Raw genomic sequence first — 27,471 nt, forward strand, 5'->3', positions numbered from 1 at the left:
CCATAATGAAAGTATCCTAATCTCATTCTTCACCGAATGTTCTCAGGAGTGGGTCCAAGTTTGCCTCGAGGGGAAAACTCAGGACACTAATCTCTTCACGAAGGCCTAAAACTAGTGTGTGTTATACACAGTCAAAAGAGCATACCCCTTTTTTGTGAAAATTTACAAAACAAATGACCTGAATCACAATTTTTAATGACATCATTATTACTTGGAATGATAGAAGATGCTAGTGAGTCTGAACAAAATGTAAATATATAATTTTACAAAAGATAGACTTTCAGCATGACAGGCATTATAGTCTCATATGCGCACTGGCCATCGTGAGCGCTGGCAAAGTGTATTGCGCCCTCTAGTGGCATGCTTTTAAATGGTTGGCCTTGCTTGAAGACCTACTGTATGAGACCTCTACTAGGATGTCTGGCCAGTTCAGCTTTAGGGCAAACTTCATTAAACTATAAAGAAATGCTTTTCAACAACAACTGCTTGATGGCTTCAGTGACCCACCCTGCTGCAAAACGTTCTCACACTCCGCACTCACACACACACACACACACACACACACACATGCACACGCTCACTAATCTGCGGCACTAGTCAGATAGTAATTTAGCTGCAATCCAGTCGATGAAGTGGTTGACCCGTGCGTAAATTCCTGGCTTGTTCTTCACCCCACAGCTATCTCCCCAGCTCACGACGCCGTACACATAGTAGGTCCCGTCCTTCTGACACACAAGAGGACCACCAGAATCACCCTGTCAACAGAAATATGGGACTTAGATTCCTTAGATTCTCCGTCTCAGTCGAAATAAGAGTATCTGTATTATTATTATTATTATAATCTGTGTGTGGGGGAAAAAACAGTGGGGAAATTTTAGAAATGTAATCACATTTCCAATTCAATGGTATCATGTGTATCATAATGATTATCAGTCATCTTAAATGGACCCTGAGAACAATCTGAGAACAACATGCATGCACACATAAAAATAAACTCTCTCTTTCTCTCTCTCTCTCTCTCTCTCTCTCTCTCTCTCTCTCTCTCTCTCACACACACACACACACACACACTATATTAAATTATATATTATATTAAATGATAAAACATGCATCATGAAAAACAATGCTATGTGCACGCTTAAGGTTTTGATAACTACTTCCTTATAGTCATAAAAACAGCCATAAACTGTCTCTTGCACACAGAAACACATACACAGAAAGAGAAAGACACACACACACACACACACACACACACACACACACACACACACCTGGCATGAGTCCACTCCTCCTTCCATCTTGCCAGCACAGATCATGCTGTCATCCAGCCTGTTGCCATAGACTGTAGGAGCTGTGCAGCGGTCTTTGGAGATCAGACGCACCTTGGCTGAGAGCAGCTGGCTGCTGTAACTATCTGCTCAAAGAGTAAGAGATTAAAAGAGTGAAGAGGCCATTATGTATACTGTATACCGTAATTACCCAACTATTAGCCAAGGTTTATACTTGGATTGATATGGCAACATTTCTTCAGCTATGAGGTAATACATGGGGGCAGTTCATATGGTTTTAATGTTTTTTTTAACTAACATAAATTACACCGGAAATTACTGTAATGTTATTATATTATTATATGTTATTATACATATAATTAAAGCATTACTATCTACCTGAAATATATTTGATGAACAAAAAATGCTGCGCCTCATATTGAATTATCCAAGAAAGATTTGCTATGTGACAGTACCACAGCTCTGTCTGCACCATAGACTGTATATTATATGGTCTGTACTCATGTTTGTGGTGTGGTGAACGGATGGGGAGTACTGCCTTGCCTTGCTCTGTGGCACCCCATCCGGATATGGAGCACTCTGTGGCGTCTGGGAGTGGTCCGCTCGGTAGGCAGGCCGTCTTCACAAACCTGGTCTCTTTGGCACACTGGCCCTTCGGACCCTTCAGTCTCAGCATAGCTGCAATTCAACCACATATTCGTTCAACGAGATATTCATTCATTCATCCATCCATCCATCCATCCGTCATCCATCCATCATCCATCCATTCATTCATCCATCCATCCATCCATCCATCCATCAATCATCCATCCATTCATCCATCCATCCATCCATCCATTCATCCATTCATTCTGCAGAATTCTGTAAGATCCACCAGAGAGACTCAGGAAGACATGATGACAAACGGCCCCTGAAAGTAGCAGGGCAGGTCAGGTCATAGTGCGACTCACCCACGTCGTTGTGGAGCGCGTCAGGGGTCTCCCTGTAGTCCTCGTGGATGATGAACCTCTCGACAGGGATGATCTGCTCCGAGTCCTCTGCCTTGTCCAGGTTGACGCCACCCAACTCCACCTGCATCTCATGCATGCGGTTACTACAACACACATCAGAAGAGGGAGCGAAGCATATGAGTATATATAGTCTTTAAGTGAAGTGTATAATATATGTTAATATCCTAAGCCAAGTCCAGTGAAAATCCAACCTTTTACTTTCTTACCAAAAAAAGGTGATAGTTTGAAAAAATAATTGTCCTTTACCAAAAAAACTGCTAATGGTGAAAGTTTGAAAAAAGAATTGTTGTTTAGTCGAGTAATTTCTACATACTCATGACCTTACTTTTTTTCCTCTCAATTTTTGTGCACAAATTCACATCTGTACCAATAGTTATGCAGAATGAATTGCAACAACTTGATTTGAAAAAATAGGTTAGTTACATTTATATTTTTGTTCAGACGAATATTCCTGGAGAAAATGAGGACTAGGCCATTCATCACTGGTATGCACGCGCACACACACACACACACACACACACACACACACACACACACACACACACACATCAAAGTTCATGCTGAGCAAACAAAAGCTCTTGGCCAGGTCAGAGCGGAGCTGGCGGGAGGTGCACACACACTTACATGCAGTGTGCGGCCGTGAGGACCCAGCAGGATCCCACCAGGATGCCTCCACAGTGGTGGCGGAAGGGGGTGAAGGAGCCCCTGGGTCTGACCTGCATGGAGGCCTGCCAGGGGTGGGCTGCCGGCAGGGCCTTACTCCCCCCAAAGACACGGGCAGTGGCGCGGCCCGGCTCAGGCTTCCCGCACTGGGCAAACTGACCACTAGAGGGAGCGGGGGTGGGGGGGTCTGTGGCCTCATGGATGACAGGGACGGTGGGAGGGACTGTGGGTGAGAGAATGGAAGAGGAAAAGAGGATGGTGGGACAGTGAGTGAGAGAGAGAGAAAGAGAGAGCGAGAGAGAGAGAGTCAAATACTGTTACACAGCAGGAAGTACAGTACAAACCTGAGATTTTCAAGTATTCAAATGTTTTTGGAAATACAGGTTAAAAACTGAGTTGCAACAACGCACACACTGAAAACAGTCATCGTATCTTCTCATGCTTTTTTCATGCGCCTTCTCATTGTATAAGGAATATAAACAAAGCTGTGATGAAAGTTTGAACTTTGCTGTTTGCACTGCTCATTGATTTCTGTAGAAGATACTTCTGCCAATCAACAATCTTCAATGATTCAGTCAACTGTGTGTGTGTGCCTGTGTGTGTGTGTGTGTGTGTGTGTGTGTGTGTGTGTGTGTGTGTGTGTGTGTGTGTGTGTGTGGGTGTGTGTGTGTGTGCCCCAATGTGCCAATACCTGAGCATGTCTTGACATCGCAGAGGTCCCAATCCAGCTTACTCTTCTTTCTGATGAAGCACCATGGGGCGCTCTCTCCATCAGGATTTCTGTCAGAAGAAGAGGCCTGTGTTAACATCTCACACACACACACACACACACACACACACACACACACACACACACACACACACACACACACACTCTCTCTGACAGCAGACCTGCAGTAGCTGTGGGGTCCCAGTCCGTCGACACTGTTGGCCAGAATTTCACCAGCATTGGGGATGAGGTGAGAGTTCCATGGGAGACATGCCTTTCCCTCCGCAGTCACACTCACAGAGCCCCGGTATGACTCGCCGTTCCCCACCATGCAGTCGTCGGGCCCTGGAAGCATTTCCAAAATGGCGTCACAGTGCTTCAGCCTGTTACTCAGTAACTTCTTAACTTCAACGCTTTTTCTTATGCAACCATTTATTGATTTGTTTTTGTACTTGCAGTGCAGGCAGTATTCACTGCAAGAGTGTTGTGCAAAAGCATTGATCTTTTTGTGTGTTGATGATTACCAACCCATCGCATTTTTTGGTACAGGTTGTGTGTTAGATCTAATGCTTAAGTTTTCTTATCATCTCCTGTCAGGTAGGAATCGGGTGCAGTACAGGGTGAGGCCTTACCAACTTGGCAGAACTTTCCACTGTAGCCAGCAGGACAGAGACACTCAAACTGGGTCCGGGTTCGTCCCCTCTTGCATTTAGCACCATTCAAGCAGGGGCTTGGTCTGCACCTGGAGACTAGAAGATCAAGACACACTCCCCTGAGACAGAGGTTCAACAACACCGCAAGAACCTCCTACTCCTTTCGCATTGATTCATTCATTACATTCATCATGGACATTGTGCATTGCTTTCAGTATGTTGGTCTAGACTCAAATGTAATCTTCCACTATCTTAGCGAAAAAAAGCACATTCAGCTAAACTCAGCTGTGCAAACACATTGTATAATAAAAGTTGAGCCTGAGGAAGAGCTATTGGCTCGAAACGTTGCTTGTCATTAAATTTCACTGGGAGCTATACACTGGTGTGCGGATACTTTTTATCTTTTTGTATGGCAAACACATTGTATAGCCAGTGAATCCATAGAACACCAAACACCAGAGGATGCCTCAGGACATTTAGGGGAGATATTGGGTGCCTCTCATTAGGGCTTTTGTACACCCTCCCTTCCTTCCTCGATCCTCGTCCTCACTGATCTATATAAAGAATGATGGGGCGGCAACAATGGGATAGTCTATCCAGTGTTAGTGGGAACGCCCCTCGAGGATTGAGGATCGAGGATCGAGGAGAGATGTTGAGAGGCAGCCATAGTTGGATCTACAGTATGCTGAAATGACTGCTTGTAGAGTGCCTACCTTTCCTGCAGTCTGGTCCCCGGAAGGGAAGCTCGCATACGCACTCATAGAAAGGAGCCTTGTCTGTGAGGACACACTCTCCACGACCACACTTGGCTTTCTTGCAGGGATCCTCCCCTGATATAACAAGTTAAACATGTTATTCAAAAAGACGGTACTGAGGTCCTTATGATTTGTACATATTGCAATGGTGAAAACAACAACTCCCAAGACACAAAAGCAAAATAGAATTGAAAATCCATCATTGATCAGTTAGAGCATCGTCAGTGTCAGAAACGGAATCATGACAAGTCTTACTTGCTTCGCACTGTTTGCCTTTATAAGGTCTTGGGCAGGTACACTTGTATCCACCTTCCACCAGATTGTCACATACCCCATTGTTGAGACATGGATTTGGCTCACACTCGTCTGAGTGAAAAGAGAAGAGACATTTAAAATAGGCCTACACATTGCAGAAAAGCATGACGATGAAATGAAATTGGTCTCTGGTATCATTTTTCTGGTATAATCTTTCTTTTTCTGGTTACCTTGAGTGCCACGAAAGGCGCCTTTAAATAAAATGTATTATTATTACTATTATTGCTCATTTGTTCTGCATTGAGCAATAGGAAAAAATAGTAGCATTTAATTGAATTAGTGGACCTTGATAACTTAAAATTCTACGGTATACGCCATACGCAAAACCACCAAACCAGGTTTTAAACACCACATCAGTGGTCTGCAGATGAGTAGCCGTACCAAGCACATCGAACAGGTCGGTCAGCCAACTGAGGTCGTAGTCACTGATCGTGGAAGGCTCCTCAGTGTAGTCATAATAGGCATAGTCTGTAGGGTAAAATACAGTAAATCAGCATTTAGTATACAATTAATAAAACGACATGGTAATGTAATAATATCATGCAATGGTAAATAAATGAATGATATCGGGCATCTACTAATTAACGGAGAATTCCAGATTTTTCCTTTAATGAGCAATTATAGACCAGTTGTTTTCCAGAGTGTAATGTGAAAATGCAAATATTTGATGGTCACACAAAGCCACACCTTCATATGCCTCGTCCTGGTGGACACCCTGTTCAAGAAGGAAAAGAGAACAACGTTTTCATCTAACATCATATAGATCATCAATCAACTGATGAGACTATTCCATCTTAAAAAAGTGGCAATCTGTAAAAACACTGCAAAACAATAAAGCTAAATGTTCGCTGTTGTGTCAAATGTGTCATAGAATAAATTCATAGAATATTGATACTCTCTTGTTAAGCTCCTGATTGTGACCAAGCTGTTGGTCTGTTTGATTAGCTCGACGTCATGCATGAATGTGCTGAATATGTAAAACATCAATCTGTGTGTGTGTGGTGTGTGTAAGAAAGAGAGAGAGAGAGAGAGAGAGTGAGAGAGAGAAGAACCTGCAGCTGCTTCATTGCCATAAGATAATAACTTTGGGAAGTTTGTTTAAATAATTTGCGTTTTGACCGCAACTCACCGCTATCGGCGACGGAGACAGACTGACCAGGGCCAGCCCGAGCAGCAGCGGCAGTGCAGGACCCATGGCTTCTGCCGAGACTGAGAGAATGACCGCAGCTTCTCACCAAATCGACCCCCACAGACTGACTGCTGGCCAGGTGCCCCCTCGTTCTCGACAAGACTCTTGACCCTCAACCCACAGCCACCGCCCCCCTAGTCCCATCCCAACCTATAGCTGTGCACGGAGGGGTCAGTGGACTTTAGAAAAGTAAATGGAACTGATACCGGATCAGGCTCAGCATTTTTTTATTTTTTTTGCCAGAATTCCAGAGTGATATCCCAAATACAGGATTACTTTTGCTCATGAAAATAACTTAATGCTGCCACAAATTTATTTGCATATGAGGAGTGTAACAATCCTCATAGAACGTTTAAATGCAATGCAGTTAACTGTATACATGTGATTGTCAAGGAATTCTGTAAATGCTGAATCGTACTCATAAATCCTTTTGTTAATTATTGTTTGTGAGATGTTTAATGTTGCTTGCTTCTTTCTCTTAATTAAATGTTGTGCTGAGGCCTCTTCAACAATAGCTGGTCAAAATGGCAATATTAATGTACTTCAAAACAAACCAACACTTAAACCTCACTTTATTCAATTTCATTCATATTCGTGTATTTATTTATCTATATTCAGTCAGTGTCAGATTGATTAGTATGCTGACTGGGACTATACTCTGCAGGCCTCCTTGCGTAATTGGATTGATTTCCATTTCTGGTCACTTTGGATTTAGACCCTCTCAACTGCATAAACAAACATCTGCATTCCTAAGGCATTTCCAGGGCACAGTAAACAACATTGAGCTGATGGTAACTTGGATAAACAAAAATGAGGACAACAAACAAGTATTGAAAAAGTTTAAATATTGACATTTTACAGAGCATTTTACTAAAGTCTGATTCATTTTCATTTCAAAGTATCTGCATTGGTTTTGAACGTCTCAACCGGAAACCCTCTAAGGTTTGAAAATACCTTTATTTAGCTTTTATTTATTGTTTACATGTCTATATGATTTAGGTGATCTGATTACCATTTATCAAAAGAACTGAGAACAGAGAAATTATTCATCACCAATGTTTTTGATGGTGTCGTTTTGATGCAGTGGACATGCTACTCTGTTTTGCCTTATATCAGCCTGTGGAGGTGCACCTCAGCTTGTTGCTTCACATGTTTGTGTGATGTTTGACTGGACTGTGGTGAACTTCATCAGGCACCCACCATACCGTGTTGAAGTTCCATGTCACATATTTCAAATGTTATTTTTATTTCAAATTAATTGTTGACAGCATTACACATCTGCATATCACAATATTCATTTTTTCCATTATTGTACATTGAATTATAAGAAAATATAAACATTTGTCTTGGATCTGAAGTTTCCTGCATGATGTGTTTTGTGGAACACTGTAATAAGGTGAGCTAAGTATTTGACAATTAGGACAGTCAAACACACACACACACACACACACACACACACACACACACAAAAAAAAAAAACACGTATGCACGCGTGCGCACACACACACACACACACACACACACACACACACACACACTTCTTAGCTGGTTTGCTATTGTGTTAAATGTCTTTTGTTTAGTGTGTACTTTTGTTTGTGTCTATTTTCTTTCCCTTTTACTCTCATACATACTTCTGATTCACATTTTGATCTTTTGCTTGTTGGTGTTGATCCAGTCAATAAACTTGGTGACTCGGGCATAAATTCCAGGTTTGTTCTTCAGACCGCAGGCGTCACCCCAACTGACCACACCATAAACATAGTGGACACCATCCTTCTGACACACCAGAGGGCCCCCAGAGTCACCCTGTCAGAGAAAAAAAAAACACAATTTAACAGCTTAGAGGAGAATTCCGGCAATTTTTTCACATACAGTAATGTAGATCTCTGTTACCCGAGGTCATCAAGTACTATCGGGACAAAAAAAAAAAGAAAAAGGGTTTTAAAATCATGCTCCCATGAGTGTAGGATTGTTTCTGCCTGGCTGCTCTAGCTGTTAGCTGCAAACACTCAAGCTAGGTAGCACCGATTGTTTTCATATTCCTCATCCTACTCTACAGATGGATACTTTCATATTCCTCATCCTACTTGACAGATGGACCTTAATTGTTGTGCCAATAAAGTACTTTAAAATGGAACTGAACTGAGAAAGAGAGAGATGTCTCACGCCCACACACACACACACACACACACACACACACACACACACCTGACAGGTGTCCACTGCCCCCTGCATTCTCCCAGCACAGAGCATGCTGTCGTCCAGCCTGTCGCCGTAGACATCAGGAGCTGTGCAGCGCTCCTGTGAGATCAAGCGCACCTTGGCTGCCAGGAGCCTGGTACTCCACCACTCTGGTGATAAAAAGGAATAGATGTGAATATTCATACAATGTCCATACCTCCATTCATTATATAGCTCAATATCCTAATATGGTAACGCTGTATAATAAGGTGTGACAAACTAACAATGTACAATGTATTAATACATGGTTTGTTAGCTATTTACTATCATTAGTATGCATGATGTACATGACATTGTATGCATGACGTACATGTTTACTAACGGTAAGCCCTGAGGAAATAAAGGTGCCAAAATCTCCATATCAACTTACAAATGCATAGTTCAGAAAGATCATAAGATCACAGTTTAGGAAAATGATAATAAATGGTGTATAAGAAAGTAGCTACAGTATACTGTAAGTTTGTTTATAAGTTGTTTTGCAGCCCCCGATCTAAAGTGAGTACTAGTACTTTACTTTAGCTTTTAGGTCTGGCTCAGCAGAAAATTGATGTCATCAGTTGGCATTTGAACCCAGGTCTAAAACCTTGAAAGGCTAGCTAGCCTCTGTACCACCACTGGCAAATCAGTGCTTTGGTTTTAATAAAAGCTATTGTTGATCGTACAGTAAATCATGCCTTACATGTCAAATACTCTGAAAGAATCTGTTTCGACTCACGTAGCAAACGTCACATCAATGATTCATTAACCACTCTGACACATGATCAGAGGTCAACGTCTTGTTTGCTACAGAGCATTCAAAGTTGAGCATACAGGGTGTATCATACTCAACACTTTTCAACTTTGTTTTCATTCGTTATCTTTTTTCTAGTTCCTTCGAATTCGTTTAGTGTTTTAGTGGTTTTGAATCCAGCTACAACTTGTGTGCGGATAGATACCTGTCTCTGTCTCTCCCCATCCTGATATGTAGCACTCAGAGTTGTCGGGTAGCGGTCCGCTGGGCAGGCAGGCCGTCTTCACAAACCTGGTCTCTCTGGCACACTGGCCCTCCGGACCCTTCAGTCTCAGAAGAGCTGCAATTCAACCAGGAAACAATCAGTGATCTACTGTAGATACAGTACCATCACACCGGTGTGGCGGGAATGTTGGAAATTGAACGTTTTAAAGAATATCTGGGTTCATTGAATTCAACATGGAATTTGAGGACCTTACATTGTTGTAGAACAGAATCTTTTCTTACAATGTTCAAAACTTTGTTTGTTGTGCTGAAAATGATTACGCTTGCTTTTTACAAAAAAAGGATGAAAAATCTAAATCAAAACAAGGAGGTACCCAAACCCTTTGGTTACCAGATTGCAGGGGGCGACTGGAAAAGAAAGACTGGAAGAGTAAAGGCCGGTGACCACCAGACACGTACATGTACAGTACGCGACGCGATCAGATCAAGGGAGCAGATGACCAGGCAATGGCACTCACCAATGTCATTGTGCAGAGCCTCTTTAGTCTCCTTGTAGTTCTCGTGAACTACAGTACTGTATGAAATCGGCACTCACCAATGTCATTGAACAGAGCCTCTTTAGTCTCCTTGTAGTTCTCGTGAACTATGAAATCCACCACAGGGATGAGCTGCTCCGAGTCCTCCTTCTTCATAATATTGACACCACCCACCTCCACCTGCATGTCCATCATCCTGTTACTGAGGGGAGGGAAATGCAGGAACAGCCACTGAGCTCCTCCTTCAAATCAAGACTCCCACATGAACCAGCAAAATACAAATGCTAAATAAATACAATAAAATAGAAAACAATTTAAAGGGGAAACTGTTTGTCGGTGAAGCACACCCTTTTTTTACTTTAAATAATGAAATAGCCAGTTAAATAAAGTTTTTTTGATATATTTTTGAAAGAAGAGTGCCATGGATTTCCTTTTTTTCTATCTCATATGAATTCCCGACACCAAAGAGACACCACCTTCGCATATTTGACTGGACTTCTGAGCACCCTGGACTTTTTTGGGCTTCTCTAAATAAATACACTCTGGTGTTCAAGTTTGACAATCTGACTGCCACATTAAAATAAAAGACTTAACCAACATAAAAATCACAAGAGAGACATGGAGGAATAACCAATACCTTCCATATGACCATATCTTCTAAAAACGTTTAGAAACGTATTCTCAGACAGCCCACTCACATGCAGTGGGCAGCTGTGAGGACCCAGCAGGAGTCGATGAGGATCCCCCCGCACATGTGTCCGTACTCGTCCGTGCTGCGCTTACGCCTGGTCTGCAGCGACACCTGCCAGGGGTGGGTCGCCGGCATCACCTTGTGGCCCCCGAAGATCCTGGAGGTCATGGCGCCAGGCTGAGGCTTGCCACACTGGGCAAACTGCTTCGTGGAGGGAGCCTGGGTGGCAACAGGGTTGACCACTTCGGGAGTGACCGGTACCGTGGGTAAGGCTTGGGAGGGAGAGAGGTGAGGGGGGCAGGGATTATACAGCTTTCATTTGTTTGTTTTTATTTATTTGGATAGGACGAAGATGTGTGACACTGTGGTATCAGCTTCGAGCCTGGGTACCCATGGGCACTCGGACCCGAGCTTGGCATGGTGTGGGCGCTGTAGCCTGCTGTGCCACAGTGTCCCCAATTTGAGGATTTTTATGACTTATGACAGTATGACTATGACCGTACATTTATACATTTGATGGACACATTTATGTGTTTCTTATTCATAAAATAAAAAGCTTAAAAATGTTTTTACCATGTTGTAAGTCACTTTGGTTAAAAAGCGTCTTCCAAATGTAATGTAATGTAATGTAATGTAAAATATGATCTATTACATATTGCATATAACATTTCCTTATATTGTCACTGTTATTGCCACTATTTACTCTGTTGCCAGACTGACACCAAGGGCCAGAACCAAATTCCTTGAGTGAATAAAAAAAAATCTGATTCAGAATGTGCACAGTGCCCCTGTGCTTTACCTGTGGGTCCAGAGCATCTAGACACATTGCAGAAATTCCAGTCTAACATCTTCTTTATCCTGATGAAGCACCAGGGGGCGTCCTCTCCATCAGGGTTTCTGTTAAGAGAACCCTGGCTGCAGATCATTTGTCTTTTTGTCCATCCTCCCTTCCTTCCTTCCTTCCTCCCTCCCTTGCTCCAGTCCTAACTCCTCCTATTTATTTTTGTGAGGCAAACGAGGAAGGAACGACAGGAGGATGGAGGAATGAAGTTGACGGATATGAGATATGAGATGTTCTGCTCACTCACACATCATTTAAGAGGCTGCAGGGAAATAGAGTTTTGGGACGCAGCCCAGCAGTTTGTGCTGGTTTCCACTTATGAATTGGCCCTGCCTGGTTAAGCCAGGTATCTGATTAGCAGGCCTATGGTCTATGGGCCTTTTCTTCCTTCATATTCCTGATGAAGATCCTATAAGATTGAAACGTTGCCGTTTTGGACTAAAGTAAAGTATATTTTTTGAACTCATACAGTGGGCAGACCTTCTCCCTTTACAAGAGAACCAGGACAACCAGAACATCATCTTATTGTATTCCATTACCGGCAGGTCACACATAGCTGTATTTTTCATTGTTCTCAACACAGCTGAATTGTTTTCTCGGATACTTCAAGCAGAAGACACTTCATACGTGGCAGGAAATTAATTCAGGTTGGAATGCAGTAAAACTGCTACATGAATTCAAGAACATCATCAGCTGACTAATCAGTGTATATGTTTAGTAGGAACCTCAGACAGCAGGATAGGAACCTGTGTATGACTAACCAAATGGTTCAAGTAAGTAAGTAAGCTTTTTTTTTTTTTTTTTATCTATATAGCACATTTTGAGAGACAAATTGCAATGCTTAGCACTTCACAAAAATACACAGAGTAAAAACATATCAACGATATAAAGATATACAAATTGTAGCAATTACAGTAAGAAATGACATCAGTAAATGGAAAGGAGAGGAAGACGGACAAACCCAAACTCATGGCACACCTGCAGTAACTGTGACGGCCCAGCCCACTGATAGAGTCGACGTCAAAGCCACCGTCTCTCATGAGGTGAGAGTTCCAGGGCAGACAGTCATGGCCGTCCACCGTCTCGCTCACAAAACCCTGGTACGATTCTCCATCTCCCTCATAGCAGTCGCCTGGGCCTGGACACGTCAGGACAGTTAGTAAAGATAAACGGCCAAAAACAACTATTCTTTTACAGAGACCAGCAGTAAAACAAATTAAAAAAAAACAAATGACTAAGTATGACACATAGTGCTTGTTTGGTGTGGTACCAAGACCTGCTGTCAAGGAGGACTGTACTGGACTGGACTGTGTTATGGAGAGACTTTACCGACTTGGCAGAGCTTCCCACTGTAGCCAAGAGGGCAGAGGCAGGTAAACTGGGATCTGGTTCTTCCCTTTTGGCAACTTCCCCCATTGAGGCAAGGATTCTCTTTGCAGGCGGCAGCTGTCACAGAACAAACCACCATAAATGATGTCATTTTGTGATCTAATGCCAAGTCTCCGTAATTTGTCATGTGAGTGCACAGGTTATAGAGGTTATAGGGTCAGGGTATTGTTACCTTTCCTGCAGTCTGGGGGTCGAAACGGGACTGCACATTTGCACTCGTAGAAGGGAGCGGCCTTCATCAGCACACACTCACCACGACCACAGTTGACCTTCTTACAGGGATTTACATCTGTATAAAAACATGAAGAGCATGGTGTCATACATGTTTCACAGAATATTACAGGTAAATATTTAAGAATATTTTTTTATATATATCATAATCATTACAACTATTGGCGGGATATATTGATTTCATTTACATCAATACTTTATTGTCAGGTGTTTTTTTTTCATAGAGGATGAGAGAAAGGGAAGTCATACATATCTCGCAGTGTTTGCCACTGTAAGGTGGTACACAAGAGCATGTGTAGCCACCATTGGTTTTGGCTGCGCAGGTACCATTATTCTCACAGGGACTGGGTTCACAATCATCTAAAATCAGAGGAGGAAAAAGGGGTTTCAAACAGAACACAACTAAGTACATACATTCACATGCATATATCCCACCCACTCAATAAATCATTATGCAAACCAAATGCCTAATATCACATGGATGATTTAGTGTTACAAAACAGCTTGAAAAGGTTGTGCTAGCATGAGCCATTTTTTGCAGTAGTAACATGGAAGTCTCACCTGCATTGTCATCAAGCAGATCAGACAACCAGCTTAAGTCATAATCAAGTGTTGGCTCTTCAGTGTAATCATAATAGGCATATTCACCTAGAGCTGTGAGAACAGAGTATAAATACATACTGCATATCAGTTAATAAGCAGGTATGGACACAACAGAGAATTCAATCAAATACAAAGCGGTCTAGCATGTTACACTTTTTTTCTGAAATCTTTAAGGAGCACACCAACTTATTTACCATCTATCCACCCTAGAGTGAGATAGGAGGACACATACTGTAGCCTTCTCTTCTCTGCACGTGCAATAACCGATTCTGACACTGTTAGCCTAGCTTAGCACAATTCAGGGAAAGTAGGTGACACACTAGATCAAATCACAAAACCTTACACCAAACCAGATAAACATATTATCTCTTGCAAAACATACTGTATGTGTAACTCTTACAACAAAAGTCAAATTCTTCTAGAAATGGTGCTTTTGTGACATGCCATTCACTCTAGTCATCATTTGAATGGGCACACAATGTACTGTAAACAATGTACTAACAGCAGTGTTGGGGAGTAACGCATTACATGTAATTGAGTTACGTAATTTAATTACAAAATAAATGTAACAGTAATATATTACAGTTACTGTAGAAAAAAATGTAATTCAATTACAGGTACTTTTGAAATTTTTCAAAATTACAATTTGAATTACATCTCTATTGTCAGCAAAACTTTGCAAAGAATATTGTATGTAAAAAGAACTGTTTCCCTCCACAGCCATAGTCTGATACGGGACCTTCTGATAGGCTCTATCACGTCTACAGCGCCATCAGCGTAGGCCTACATGCCTGCCTGTAAACGTGTTATGATTATCATTATATTATCCTCACAAAAAATGTGATACTAATTCATGTATTGAATGCCCTTGCTGCCTTGTGCGCTTGTACAGAACTGCTCGGCAGCCTGTAGACCAAAGCCGAAATCTTCGCATGGATTTGGGGACTATATATATCATTACAAAATCGAAAAAGTAATCAAAAAGTAATCAAAAGTAATTAGTTACGTTACTCAGAAAAAGTAATTCAAATAGTTACACTACTATTACATTTTAAACAGAGTAACTTGTAACTGTAACACATTACATTTCTAAAGTAACCTTCCCAACACTGACTAACAGTTTAAATTAAATGAAAAACATGTGGGGCTTTTTGCTTTTTCTGTGTTCAGGGAATGGCAGTTTCCAGTAAGCAATCAGATTTTTGTGTGCTTATCCATTCAGGAGAAAACTGTAAGAAGATACAATGGATCATTTGATTTCAAACATGAAAGAGTTACGAGTAGCTCACCGTCTGCAACATTAACCAAGGCTTTCATGATGTTCTGATGACCAAGAGAGAAAGAAGGAAAAGTCTATTATACTGTGTATTGTAATGTATATTATTACTTGAATACATTATGTAGCCATAATCACACCTATCAATACTATCATACAAACACTACAGTAGTGAAACATTGAAATACCCTAAGACCAGACAAAATATCACAAAAGGAGAATACAGTCTGAATGAGATGTTACAACTGCTCAATTCAGCTAAACTTTTTTGTTGTTGTTGCTGAAAGATCACGTTGTTTGGTGGGACAAGGCACTGTTACAGAACATATACAGTATATACAGTATATAGAAGCTGTACACTGAAAGAAATCACTGCATGAATTTCTGTCCATATTTACATTTGCAAACTTACAAATTCTAGAGGCTGAGATAGACCGGAGAAGGCCAGGACGAGCAGCAGCACTGTAGGACCCATGGCTGCAAAAGACGGCAGCTTTACAGCTGACCACTGAGAACACCTTTCAGATCTTTTATGTGTCTCTCATCAGATACACATATTCGGCCTCAGAAAAAAACATGAACTCTCTAATCGGTCATTGGACTTTAGAAAGGTAAACACCCCAATTCCAGTCAGCATCAGTCTTTGGTGTCCACTTGTAAGGAGGAAATATATTTATCAATATTCCTGCTTTTATACGTGTTCTGTCTTTACCCGGTGCACCAATGAGATTGTGTTGAACAAGTTAAATTATTTTTGACCATCTGACTCCATAGATGAAAGGTATAGTCACACTGTTGATGACTATGAAATATCAGTCTACAAGTAACAAGTACTTCTAAACTTTATCTCTCTACAAGGCTGATTTGATTAATCACTAGAGATCCAACCTATATCGTTAGCAGTATCAGTTCATTGACTATCAGCACCTGTGAAGTTTACTGATTTACCAGTTCAGGGACCACTATTCGTTTGGCTAATCAGGCCGGCCGGCATTAGCACGCAGAGGCCTCCACGGCTTGGTGCGAAAACTGAATTAGAGCAGTGACTCCTAGTGGTATAACTAGCCCTCACAAGATACGTAGTTTAACTGAGAATTCGTTTGCTAAGATACTGATTAAACAAATGCCTCGATTCGGACTCTCAAGAAAAGAATATTACCGATTACCAATTAACATCACATTTATTTGTAATCTTTTCTAATACAATCAATAAAGGTATAAAGATACAGACAATAATAAAGTAGCAAAAGAATTAAACAATCAACCTAGAATAAAGTTCAAGATATCATACCCGATGTAGCATTAACTAAAGAAGTGGAACTCTATTAGCAGAAGTTTCAATCCTAGGAAACCAAGCTCAGAGTCTACTGCTAACCAGAGCTACACGCTAGTGGAGATTTTGTTAAGCAAAAATCTGAAGGGTCACCTTTGTTTTCTCTTAAATATCCATCTAGACACAGGAGGTTTGTCGGCTGGGTTCCACCTTAGAAATTAACATATAGACTCTATAACAATTGTAAAAGACCTTGGCTCACCGCAGGGTATATCTTATCATTACAAAAGGAGGATGGGAGGTTACCCATCCAACTTGGCAATTTCGCTTAGATCACCAGAAAAACATATTTACACTTATTTTACAATTGTACCACTGAGACCCTCTTACTTCTCGCGTTGAGACATTAAAAATGATACCAAACATAGATACATTATCATTTGTCATGAAACAGATACATTTCGGTTTCCAGCATGGGTTTTCCAGGAGAAAACTGGAGGTGTGTCCGCCATGGTCAGAGCCTCCCTGGCCAAATGGCGATTCACACAATGGGGTATTTCAATGCAAACAAGTTACCTAAACACAAAAGGAGTGTCCCTGCTGTGAGGTTGTCTCTCCCGTCTTTCAAGAGGACTCATGCCTGGGGAAGTAATTTTTCCTATAGACTTATGTATGGGAAAAATAAGGTTATTCTTATAAACTCGTATATGGAAAATAACCCAGCTTTACAGTCGCCCAGTTGACACCGTGAAGTCATTGTCTCAGAGGTGTCAAAAAATGAAAGCTGGCAATCCATATTACATTCCATTATTTCAGTCTGTGCGGTCCTGGCAGTTGTAGCGGACTCAATACCAGGGCTGTGTGGGTGGCTCGGCGTAGGGAACGGATGGCACATCGCATATAGCAACACTGGACTAGGGTGGCAGTGAATGTGAGGATACTAGCGAGTACACATGCTCTGAACACCCAGTCCCACCAAGTGTATGCGTACTGTGCAGATCGTGTGGAGGAGCTGGACAGGATCTCGGCCGTCTTCTTGGCTAGGTTTGCCTGCACCTGTGCTTGGGTGATGTGGTAGTTCGTGTCCCGAACGGTCCGTTCCACCAGACTCATTGTATCCGTCAGAGCCTGGGTGCCCTGCTCGTAGAATGTGTCGTCCCACCAAGGGGAGAGGTCTAAGTCCAGTGGGACCCTCCCCAAGATGTTGATCTGACCCATGGAGAAGTCTTCTGTGACTTCCAGGCAGAAACTGTGGTTCGAGGGGCAAGTCAAACCCCCATAAGAGAAAGAGTTCATTTCGCTGGTGACACACCACTGCGTGTGTGAAACTTGAATGGCATCAGAATGCCCATGTAGAGATTGAACACTGATGATTTTAGAGTCATTCTGTGAAAAAGGCTTTAGCGTATTACAGGTACAAATTACATAATTGGATGTTTCATGACAACAAGTGCGAGAAGTGAACAAGGTCTCAGTGTTACCTAAAGTCATATACCCTGTGAGATGGTCCCATTTGATCACTTGATCTTTTACCACTACTCCAATGGATCTTATGGTTGTTGAATTTGGGAATACCTGTTCTGGATGGATAAGTGGAAAGGTGACAAAGAAACCAATACATTTTGCACATTCAGTACCAGTATACATCATTAAAGTCGATAACAATTCAGAATAGTTAATGTCTTTCATTTTTTCTGACGTAGACCACCTATGCAAGTCTAAGATTTCAATCAAATCACTTAGGACATGCCTAGGGGTCTTTTGCAGACGGAGATCCAGGATTTCTTGTTTGGCTGTGGCGAATAAATCCCGTGCATATGTTCTACAGGCTAAGTCATGTTCAAGGGTGCGGGTCTGGTTGAAAAATGAGTGACTAACGGTTAGAAGCGCCTGTGCCTCAGACTTGACTGCTTTGATAATATTCTCATTACTATTGGTGAGATGTTGGAAACCATTGGCTACTTGATTTGCCAACCATGATGAATATTGTGATTGTCCAGTTATCTTGTAAGAGTTGGCAATGGAATTAGCTGAACCAAAAAGACTAGTTACATCAGCAAATAAATCTCGTTTAAATCTAGCGGGTGGAACTTGGACAGCGAGTCTGTCTTTGTAATCAGAGATTAAATCATCAATCTGTGACTGTAGCCATGCATATGTTTGATCTTTATCGCTACAGTGGGTTAGATAAGCAGATAAAACATTTGTGATATTATAACTAACATGTGTCATCACTAAATTGACATCGTGTAACAAAGTCTTGTTTACATTTCCCTTGATAATACCTCCCGGAGGGGTGGGATGAGTCTTAGGGCACTGTGTGGGCTTGTGATATCCACAAGTAGTTAACTTAAAACATTTCTGACCAGTCCAGGTGCAGTTCTGTGCACTGGTGTAATCATTTAAATTGTGCTGACATAATCCAATACAGTACATCCCTTCCCTCCGGGTTGTCCATATAAATGACTTGGGTTTTGCTTGATTCTCTGTTGAAGAAGTGAGGTTAAATAGCATATCGGTGTACGCTATGTGTGTGTGATTATGTGGAGCTGAATGTGTGCATCTGTATGTGGCTGGTTCTAGATCCTTTGTGTTGTAACACTTTTTAGGATCTAGTCCTTTGTTTGGCTGTTGGTATATTAAATTCATGACTCCAATGTTAGAATGTGGTGTGTCTTTAAGCTGGTACCAGGCTGTGAGGTTATGGAAAATTGGTGGGTAGATCATGTAACCTGTTATGTTTTGAGTGGGGAGATGGGTGGATCCCTCTCTACAACAAATCTTGTTTTCACAATTTGGTTCCGGTGCTAGTCCGGGAGGCCATGTAGTTGACTGTTTTAGAGGAATTGTGATGTATGGTGTGTGTGGCCCCTTTGAATATTTCCATACCCATCTCCCACATCTATTGTTATCAGTGAGTAGGACTCGTTGGCCCAGCCGGATGCATGCTGGTCCAGACACTTTCCTGGCATCTGGAGTCCATGGGTTTGCGCTGGCAGACCTGAGTACGCAGAATTAAAGACAAACAGATACAATTATTGATCAGTTGAAACTTTGAATAATTTGCATTGAGTCATGTGATACCATTTCACTTTTCCTTTTATGGCCACAGCAACACAGCTATTGCAGACAGTTTTAATCTCATATGGCCCATGCCATCTTGGAGCAAATGCACTTTGTTTGACAAACACTCTTATCATTACCATGTCACCCTCAGCAAACTTTGTTTCGCGGGTTGGGTTAAAATGAGTGTCATTAGTTAGGTCAGACTGTTGTTGCTTTAGTGTGGCCTGTGCGTACAACACTTTGAGGCGATCTTGCAACTGAACCAGTACAGTCTGTTGTTTAGCCACAGTGAGGTGGCCCAGATCTGCTGCCGAGATCTCTGGGTCAATGGGAAGTTTCATGATTCGTCCTGTCATGAGTTCATGTGGGCTGATACCTGTGGCTTTGGAAGGGGTGGCTCGCAACACTGTCAAAACTGTGGGTAAAGCATCAATCCACTGATTTTGGTGTTGGGCAATTTGTTTTGCAATGTTTTCTTTGATTGTGCGGTTCATTCGCTCAACCATTCCTGAACTCTGTGGTCTGTAGGGAACATGGAATTTCTGTCTGATATTCAACATTTTACACATGTCTTGCATGACTTGACCGGTGAAATGTGTGCCTTGATCTGATTCAATCTGAGTTGGTGCTCCATACAAAGGGATGAGTTGGTTCGCTATTACCCGTGCCACTGTCCTTGCATTGTTATTGCGAGTGGGAATAGCGTCAACCCATTTTGAGAATTTGTCAATTATGACGAGGCAATAACGATATCCCCCCTTGGCACTGGGAAGAGGACCAATGAAATCTATCTGTAATGCCTCCCATGGGCCTTTGGGTGGACTCGGTCTGCGGAGATTTGTGCGTCCCGGTTTTCATTGGTTGACTGTCGCGCACACCAGGCACGTGTCACACCAGTTGTTAACATCTGTGGCCATGCCGAACCACCAGAAGTGTGGCTTAATCAATTGTAGTGTTTTGTCTGCAGATACGTGTGCATACTCATGATACATTTTTATGACTGGTTTTTGGAGTGCTTCCGGAATAACATATTTATCTGCTCTGATAATAATGCCATCGCGAACCTCAATCAGTGCATCATTTTGTAGTTTTGGTATAAGCTGTTCGTCAGAAGTCCATAACTCTTTTTGGAATTGTTTTAAATCGATGGGTGTGACTTGGATTGAACTTACTGCAGTAACATTGGGTTTGTTGTGTTGCAGTGGTTCTCCATTTATTGCTGCTAGTTTGGCTAACTCATCAACAATGTTATTGTTTTGTTCGTGTACGGTCGGGTTTTTGACGATGTGCGCTCTGACTTTGATTACAGACATGGGGATTTTTCGCGATTTGATTTCTTGCCATATTGATGTGATTGTATCAAAATGTTTGATTTGCGTTCCTGCTGAAGTGAGGAACTTGCGTAATTGCCATTGTGCCATATAGTCATGTACAGCACCGTGCGCGTAACGAGAGTCTGTGTATATGCATAGCGGTTCAGGGTGCGTTTTGATAGCCTGTAGCAAGGCAACAAGTTCGGCTTCCTGTGCTGATACATTTGCTGGTAGTTTGAAAAGTAATTTTTGGCTTTCATTTGTGAGAGAGTTGTTTGGGGTCCACACAGCACAACCAGTATGATAATTACCATTGTCCCAATAGCGGGAACCATCGATGTATACTTTGGTTTGTTGGGGTAATTCAATGTCTAATACTGGACTTTCCGTTTCCGGTTTTGGTTCACACATGTGTGGGTGGCCCTCGACATCGCCAAGTAGGTGTGGCAAGATGCGGTCATTAACTGTTGTGATGTCGCGTGCTTGAATGTCAGTTAACCATCTGGCAAGTCTTTGAGACGAGACACCTTTGATTCGGCCTTGCAACAACATCTGAACTGGCGTGTGCATTGTGTGAACCACAACAGGTTGGAAACCGACAATGGGTTCTGTTGTGGTTAACATCCAATGAACCGCCAGGACTTGCTGTGTGCATCGATCAAAACCAGTTTCAACAACAGACTTTTTACGGCTGTAGTAGGCTATTGGTCTTAGTTTTCCCCCATAATCTTGAGCTAATATCCCACTGAGTGTTTTCTCGTAAGCATCGACTTGAATGTGGAACGGTTTAGATGGGTTAGGTAAGCCTAAGGCTGGCGCAGCACAGAGACGCTCTTTTAGTTCAGTGAAACTTTTGTCATGTTCCTTCGCCCAGTCGAGGACGTCGGAGGGTTTTGATTTTCCTTTTGATAACGCGTACAATGGCGAGACAATTCCAGCAAAATCTGGAATAAATTCACGGAGATAGTTAGCAGTGCCTAACACCTTTTGAAGCGCGTTTAGTGTATGTGGTCTTGGCAGTTCTGCTATGCATTTCCGCCTGTCCTCTGTCAGGGATCGGTGATTTTGAGAAAGTGTATACCCTAAGTATTGAACTTCCTGCAATGCGATTTGGGCTTTGTCTTTGTTCAGTTTGAAGCCGGCAGTTTTTAAGGTTTGAAGTACATTGTCAACGAGTTGTAAATGTTTTTGTAGTGGCCCTTTCGTCGAAATTAGGATGTCATCCACATAGCTAACTACTTCTCCTGTGTTAGTATATGGGCTGAGTATATTGGACAATGCTTTGTGAAAAGTTGCCGGACTGTTGTGTAGCCCCTGGGGCATCCTTTCCCACGTGTATTGAGTCTGGTTTAGAGTAAATGCAAATTTCCATTGGTCTTTGGGATTTATCTTTATGGACCAAAATCCGTTTTTTATGTCTAAGACAGAAAACAAAGTCGCATCGGAGGGAATTTGGGTCATTATCGTCGCTGGGTTGGCAACGATTGCTGTTGCTTTTGGTAATGCTTTGTTTAGACGTTGATAATCGATGCAAAGTCTCCATTTACCGTTTGGTTTGGGAACTGGCAAGCATGGTGAATTAGCAGTGGAGCTACATTCCCTGACTATGCCTCGTAGTTTTAGCTCTTTGACAATATCATGTAGCCTACCGCAGCTTCTGCTTCGGGTTTGATTCGGTATTGTTTCTGTGGGAGCGGAGGGTTTCCTTCAACGCTCATTTCAAAGTCAATGAGGCCGCAATCATGTTCGTGATTGGCCCATGCGTCGCTGTGTTTCTCGATTAACTGCTGTACTGGGTCAGTGGTGGAGATGGACATGATTTTAGAGTAATTTTGCTGTGACTTGTTTTTAGTAGTTCTATTGGTTTTTATTTCAATTTGTTTTTCCAAACAGTCAATTACAAATCCATGTTTCTCCATAATGTCCATGCCTAACACTGTGCCCTCGCTGTTTTCCGGTAAATACCAAAATGGTTCGCTTAGGACTATTGCACCTAAGTCTAAACACACTGGTATTGTACGATTCGCAGTCATTAATCTGTCGCCTATGCCTCGTATTTGGATTGTCTCGTTCGTTAGTGGTAGCGGAATGTTTGTGCAGGAGCAAGCTGCGCCGGTATCGATCAGAACGTCTACTAATTGGCCCCCTAAATTAGATTTTATCTTTACGCGGTTTCCACTAGAAATTATGCTCCCGACTGCAATGGAGGCCACGCATCCCTATTCATCATAATTTTGTGTGATGGTCTGGTGTAGTTTGTCTATTGCAGGGCTGTATATGGATTTCGGTGTCTCTGGCTTGAAATCGGGTCTGGGTGTGTTGAAGTTATGCATGTTTTCTTTATACTGTTTTGGCGAGTCTCTGTGTTGTTTCGGTGAGTGTCTGTTTTGTTTCGGTGAGCGCCTGTTTTGTTTCGGTGAGCGCCTGTTTTGTTTCGGTGAGCGAGGTTGTCTGCGGATGTTCCAACAATCTTCCTGGCTATGGCCTAGTTTGCCGCAATAATTGCACCTCTTAGTTGGAACGACCCCCTTCCCTTCGGCTACCCATTGAGTTGCGGCTACTGGTTGCGATTTGTGGATTTTGGATCTATCTTCTATTTTTGTGGCCCAGGTTACTAGCGACCTGAACGTATCCTCAGGCGGGTCTCCGCCCATGGCTAACGCATTAAGAATGTGTGGTCCGGCATTACTACGAAGCATGTCGAGTAAAATTACGTTGTCACGGGTACAATCAGGTATACCGCCATGTTCTCTGAAAACAGCCCACATACGTTCTGCAAACGACTCGAATGTTTCATTGGTCTGTTTAACGTCTATAATTTTGTTCCATTCGACTCGTTGTGGTCCTCTCATGTCTAATAAATTTAGCCTGATTCTATCAAACACGTCCGCCTCAGTTTCGCCATGTTGTCTCACTGCAATGTTGCCTGTTTTGAGGTCTTCAGTCATTTTTGGACGCAATTCGTCGGGGATTGTGAGCAGCAATATTTGCCATACATCTCGGGTTTCTAGCTTGTATATCGAAGCTTGCTGCATTAATTTGTCCCAATATATTTGAAATGGTCCTTTTCTGGGCATCATTCCCACTATCTGTTTATGTCTAGAGCATTCGTCGCATGATAATGGTCGGGAAATGTTTGTAACTTCGTTGTTCGCAGCGGTTATTGTTTTTAACACTGCTACTTTCATCGTTTTCCTGGGAATTGCGCCTGTTTGGAGACGGGTTTTCTTTTGTGGGCTTCGGCTACGATGTTTAGGTGTGACCTCTTTGTGCCATGAACTAGGCCTACTCTCGTCCGAACTATAGTTAAGTCTATGTCTTCGCCTGCCCTTCCTGGCTGTGGAGGTCGCTGTTTTCACTAAAGCTTTTTCTGCGGCGGTTCGTTTTTCAGTTTTGATAGAACTGTCGATTAGACTTGTGTCTTCGTCTGTGCTATCATCTTGTGTGTCGCTGTTTAGGCTAATTGCACTAATTGCGGAGTTTTTGCGAGATATAACAGAGCTTTCCGAAGAGGACGTGTCATGTTGTCCTTGGTTTAATTTGCGTTCTAGCCTGTTAATCTTTTTCTCCATTGCTCGACTCTCTTTTGCCCAGCTATGTTTCTCATAATCAAATGCATCAATCTGTGCGTTTAGTTTTTTCAACTCCTCTGAGCGATACACTGGGTGAAAAGGCTCTGAATCAGGGGATATGCCGTCCGGATATTTTTTATGACATGCAGCATATCAGGAACAATTTTGATCATATCCTGAGTTTTTAAGAATCAGTGGAAATATGACTTATTTCGACTCCTGATTTGCTAATCAGAAATCAGGGGTGCGATACTCAAAGCACAAGTCACGCACACCATTTCTGAATTAATAGGTCTATCATCCTTAGACAGGCTATTATGTTAGATATCCAATTTTATGAGTTTGGTAGTCATTTTAATGTAACAGTTTAAAATATGCCAACAGTAGGCTATGTCTAATTTCCACGATTTCTTAAAATATAACGGATGCTTATCAGCATGCGCACGCACTTCCCCACCCAACTGACTTTTAAAATCCAACCACTGCACTGCTGCCGAGTCCGACTTCAGTTCAACCGTCATTTTTCTGTCATATCTGAAGCTGTTCAAACTCTGCCGTCTTCATATCCAAGGTAAGAACTACAGTACTTTTGTATGCTAATTGAAAACTGGAATTAATTAGAAAAATACAGGTTTTTTTATTTTATTTATAATGTAGCACTTATGTTAACCGTCAACTGTCATGTTAGAATTAGCTAACGTTATGAATTAGCTAGCGAGCTAACATCGCTAACGTTAGCTGTTACAAATTAATGTTAGCTGCTAACTTTTCCAATAACTACCATTATGGAATGGTAGTAATATCATAAGTCTGTCTGAGATGTCGTTATGAATGTAAAGTTTTAGTTTGAATGAAATGGTCTAGGGCTAGACTATCAGTCTTGAATGTTAGCTAACCTAGCTAGAAGCTATACCTTACATTTAAAGTGGCTGCTGCTGACGTGAACTTTAACGTTACAGAGACAGGCGGCTGACCCACGTCAATACCGAAGTAAATGCCAAGGATCTTTAGTTTGTGAAAGGTAACGTAGTGTTAAGCCATCCTTACACCAGACGACTTTGACAAGATTTGGGTAAGATTGTTGACAGCTTGTAGTCTTTTCACTGAAGCTTGAATGGGGGGCATTAGTTTAATGACTCAAATCTTGTCAAATTAAGTAGGCTATTTTGATGTATGAGTAGCATTAGGCAACATGTTCTTCATTTCATAGCCCCTATTTGCTTATACCTGACCTTGTGCAAAAGTATGTGTTTATTTAAGATGCATGTGAGGGCAGTAGTGTTTCAGTGATGGTATTTTCAGGTTATTAATCCTAGTCTCCCTCTGTTCCCTGTTTGCAGGCGGTGAGTTGTGACGACAGCTGTCCTGAGACCATTGAGTGCAGTCTGGAATATTCCAAATGTGTGCCAGTTCCATAAGAAAAAAGTTCCAATCAAGAGTACACTCACCAGGTAGAAACAGACACACACACGCACACACGTAGTATCACATGTAGCATTATAATATGTGTGCATGTATTTGTGTCTGTTACTGTGGTTAGTTTATCCCATTTTTTCATGTGTCTGTTTGTTGTTATGACTGTGTAGTGGGCTCAATAGTCCAGGACAAAGTCGGTCTGTCCTTCTACTACTACATGCTACTTGACTTTGTCTGGAAGCCATGGATGCTGCCCTCAACATGCTGTAAGTGTCTTTGTGTTTTGAATGAGGGCTATGGGGTATGTTACTATCCATACTAATATGGGGTATGTTACTGTCCATACTAATTTGTTTGACATACGTGCAGTGTAATGCATGAATATGCGGCTATTTATAATAGTCTTGAATTTTGAAATTTAGCCATGTTTACCATTATGTTGGTGGTAAGGTAAACAGTGTTGTGAATATATGCCAAACTGATCATAATCACTATTTCAAATGTATTGTACAGAATGTATAATTGTGTTAAATCATATCTTCTATTGACAGAAACCCTCACAAATAAACTGATATCAAGAATTAACATTGATGGTGATGATGGAAAGGCCTTCATAAGGTAAATATATATATATATATATATATATATATATATATATATATATATATATGTGTTTGTACACCTGATTGACTTACCTTTTGTTTTAATGCTTTGATATTAATCAACAATAACATAATTTATGGCAATTGCTGTTTTTTTATTTATTTATTTTAGGTGCCCTCCAGCAACCCCAGCCTGGAGCCAGAGGCTGGTACTGCACATCAGATGGGGTATGATCTGTGCTAGGCATCAGAAAGGTGGTCTACGCAAGAAGGCAAGAGCTTCTGCAGACAGTGTTGCAATTAGGTATGCACACAGATATACTACTGTTCGGAAGTGTAGGGTCACTTCGATGTCCCCTTGATCAAAATAAATGCACCGGACATTTCTAAGTGTACCCCAACTTTATTCCTAACTATTGCACCTGACTTCTAGGCTCTTGTGGGTTTGTCACACAAACTGAGTAGTTTACATTAATTATATTCATGTACAATATATGCTTTGTTTCTCTTTTTGCAGACACCTGAACTTTACTGCCAAAGGGATCCCCATCAGAGCACCTCTGCCTTCCCTGCAGGACAACTATACCAGAAGAGTACGGACAAGGACTCAACATGTTTTAAAGGACATTTCACGCCCAGACCATGGACTGTTGAAACCACTGAGGTCAAGCAGAAGTCTTGTTCTCACTCGAGACAGGTCATTGACAGGCGGCGAGTGTCACTACCCAAGTACCCCCACTGCAGACGAGAAAGCCATATTGATTTGAGTATTTCTTGATAAATACAATAAAGACCATGTAACAAATTTTATTGCCTGTTATATGAATTTAAATGTTTAGATTAAGTCACTGGGATTTAGTAGTTGTAATAATGCAGGTGCAGG

The 27,471-nt window shown here is 41.8% G+C and overlaps 3 protein-coding genes and 1 long non-coding RNA gene across 4 annotated transcripts; 1 reads left to right on the forward strand and 3 right to left on the reverse strand.

The window, feature by feature from the left end:
- Positions 1–178: 178 nt before the first annotated feature.
- Positions 179–6,680, reverse strand: LOC134070575 (hyaluronan-binding protein 2-like). The gene is made up of 13 exons (XM_062526963.1): positions 6,524–6,680; positions 6,082–6,109; positions 5,776–5,862; positions 5,335–5,445; positions 5,038–5,154; positions 4,304–4,420; positions 3,854–4,016; positions 3,654–3,742; positions 2,924–3,185; positions 2,240–2,382; positions 1,833–1,967; positions 1,272–1,414; positions 179–755 (listed from the first exon to the last, which is right to left on the reverse strand). Exons 1-13 carry the CDS (start codon positions 6,587–6,589, stop codon positions 594–596), a joined length of 1,623 nt encoding a protein of 540 aa, XP_062382947.1. The 5' UTR covers positions 6,590–6,680; the 3' UTR covers positions 179–593.
- A 1,125-nt stretch (positions 6,681–7,805) lies between these two features.
- On the reverse strand, positions 7,806–15,902 carry LOC134070574 (hyaluronan-binding protein 2-like). The gene is made up of 13 exons (XM_062526962.1): positions 15,759–15,902; positions 15,360–15,393; positions 14,029–14,121; positions 13,717–13,827; positions 13,409–13,525; positions 13,177–13,293; positions 12,826–12,985; positions 11,806–11,903; positions 11,014–11,278; positions 10,375–10,517; positions 9,760–9,894; positions 8,792–8,934; positions 7,806–8,389 (listed from the first exon to the last, which is right to left on the reverse strand). Exons 1-13 carry the CDS (start codon positions 15,819–15,821, stop codon positions 8,222–8,224), a joined length of 1,647 nt encoding a protein of 548 aa, XP_062382946.1. The 5' UTR covers positions 15,822–15,902; the 3' UTR covers positions 7,806–8,221.
- A 1,524-nt stretch (positions 15,903–17,426) lies between these two features.
- On the reverse strand, positions 17,427–18,851 carry LOC134069599 (uncharacterized). The gene has a single exon (XM_062525593.1). It carries the CDS (start codon positions 18,849–18,851, stop codon positions 17,427–17,429), a length of 1,425 nt encoding a protein of 474 aa, XP_062381577.1.
- A 6,947-nt stretch (positions 18,852–25,798) lies between these two features.
- Positions 25,799–26,886, forward strand: LOC134070329 (uncharacterized). The gene is made up of 4 exons (XR_009936921.1): positions 25,799–26,021; positions 26,157–26,252; positions 26,538–26,604; positions 26,761–26,886. It is a non-coding gene; the product is annotated as an uncharacterized LOC134070329 (long non-coding RNA).
- Positions 26,887–27,471: the final 585 nt, after the last annotated feature.

Source organism: Sardina pilchardus, chromosome 22, assembly GCF_963854185.1.
Source record: "Sardina pilchardus chromosome 22, fSarPil1.1, whole genome shotgun sequence".
NCBI lineage: Eukaryota > Metazoa > Chordata > Actinopteri > Clupeiformes > Clupeidae > Sardina > Sardina pilchardus.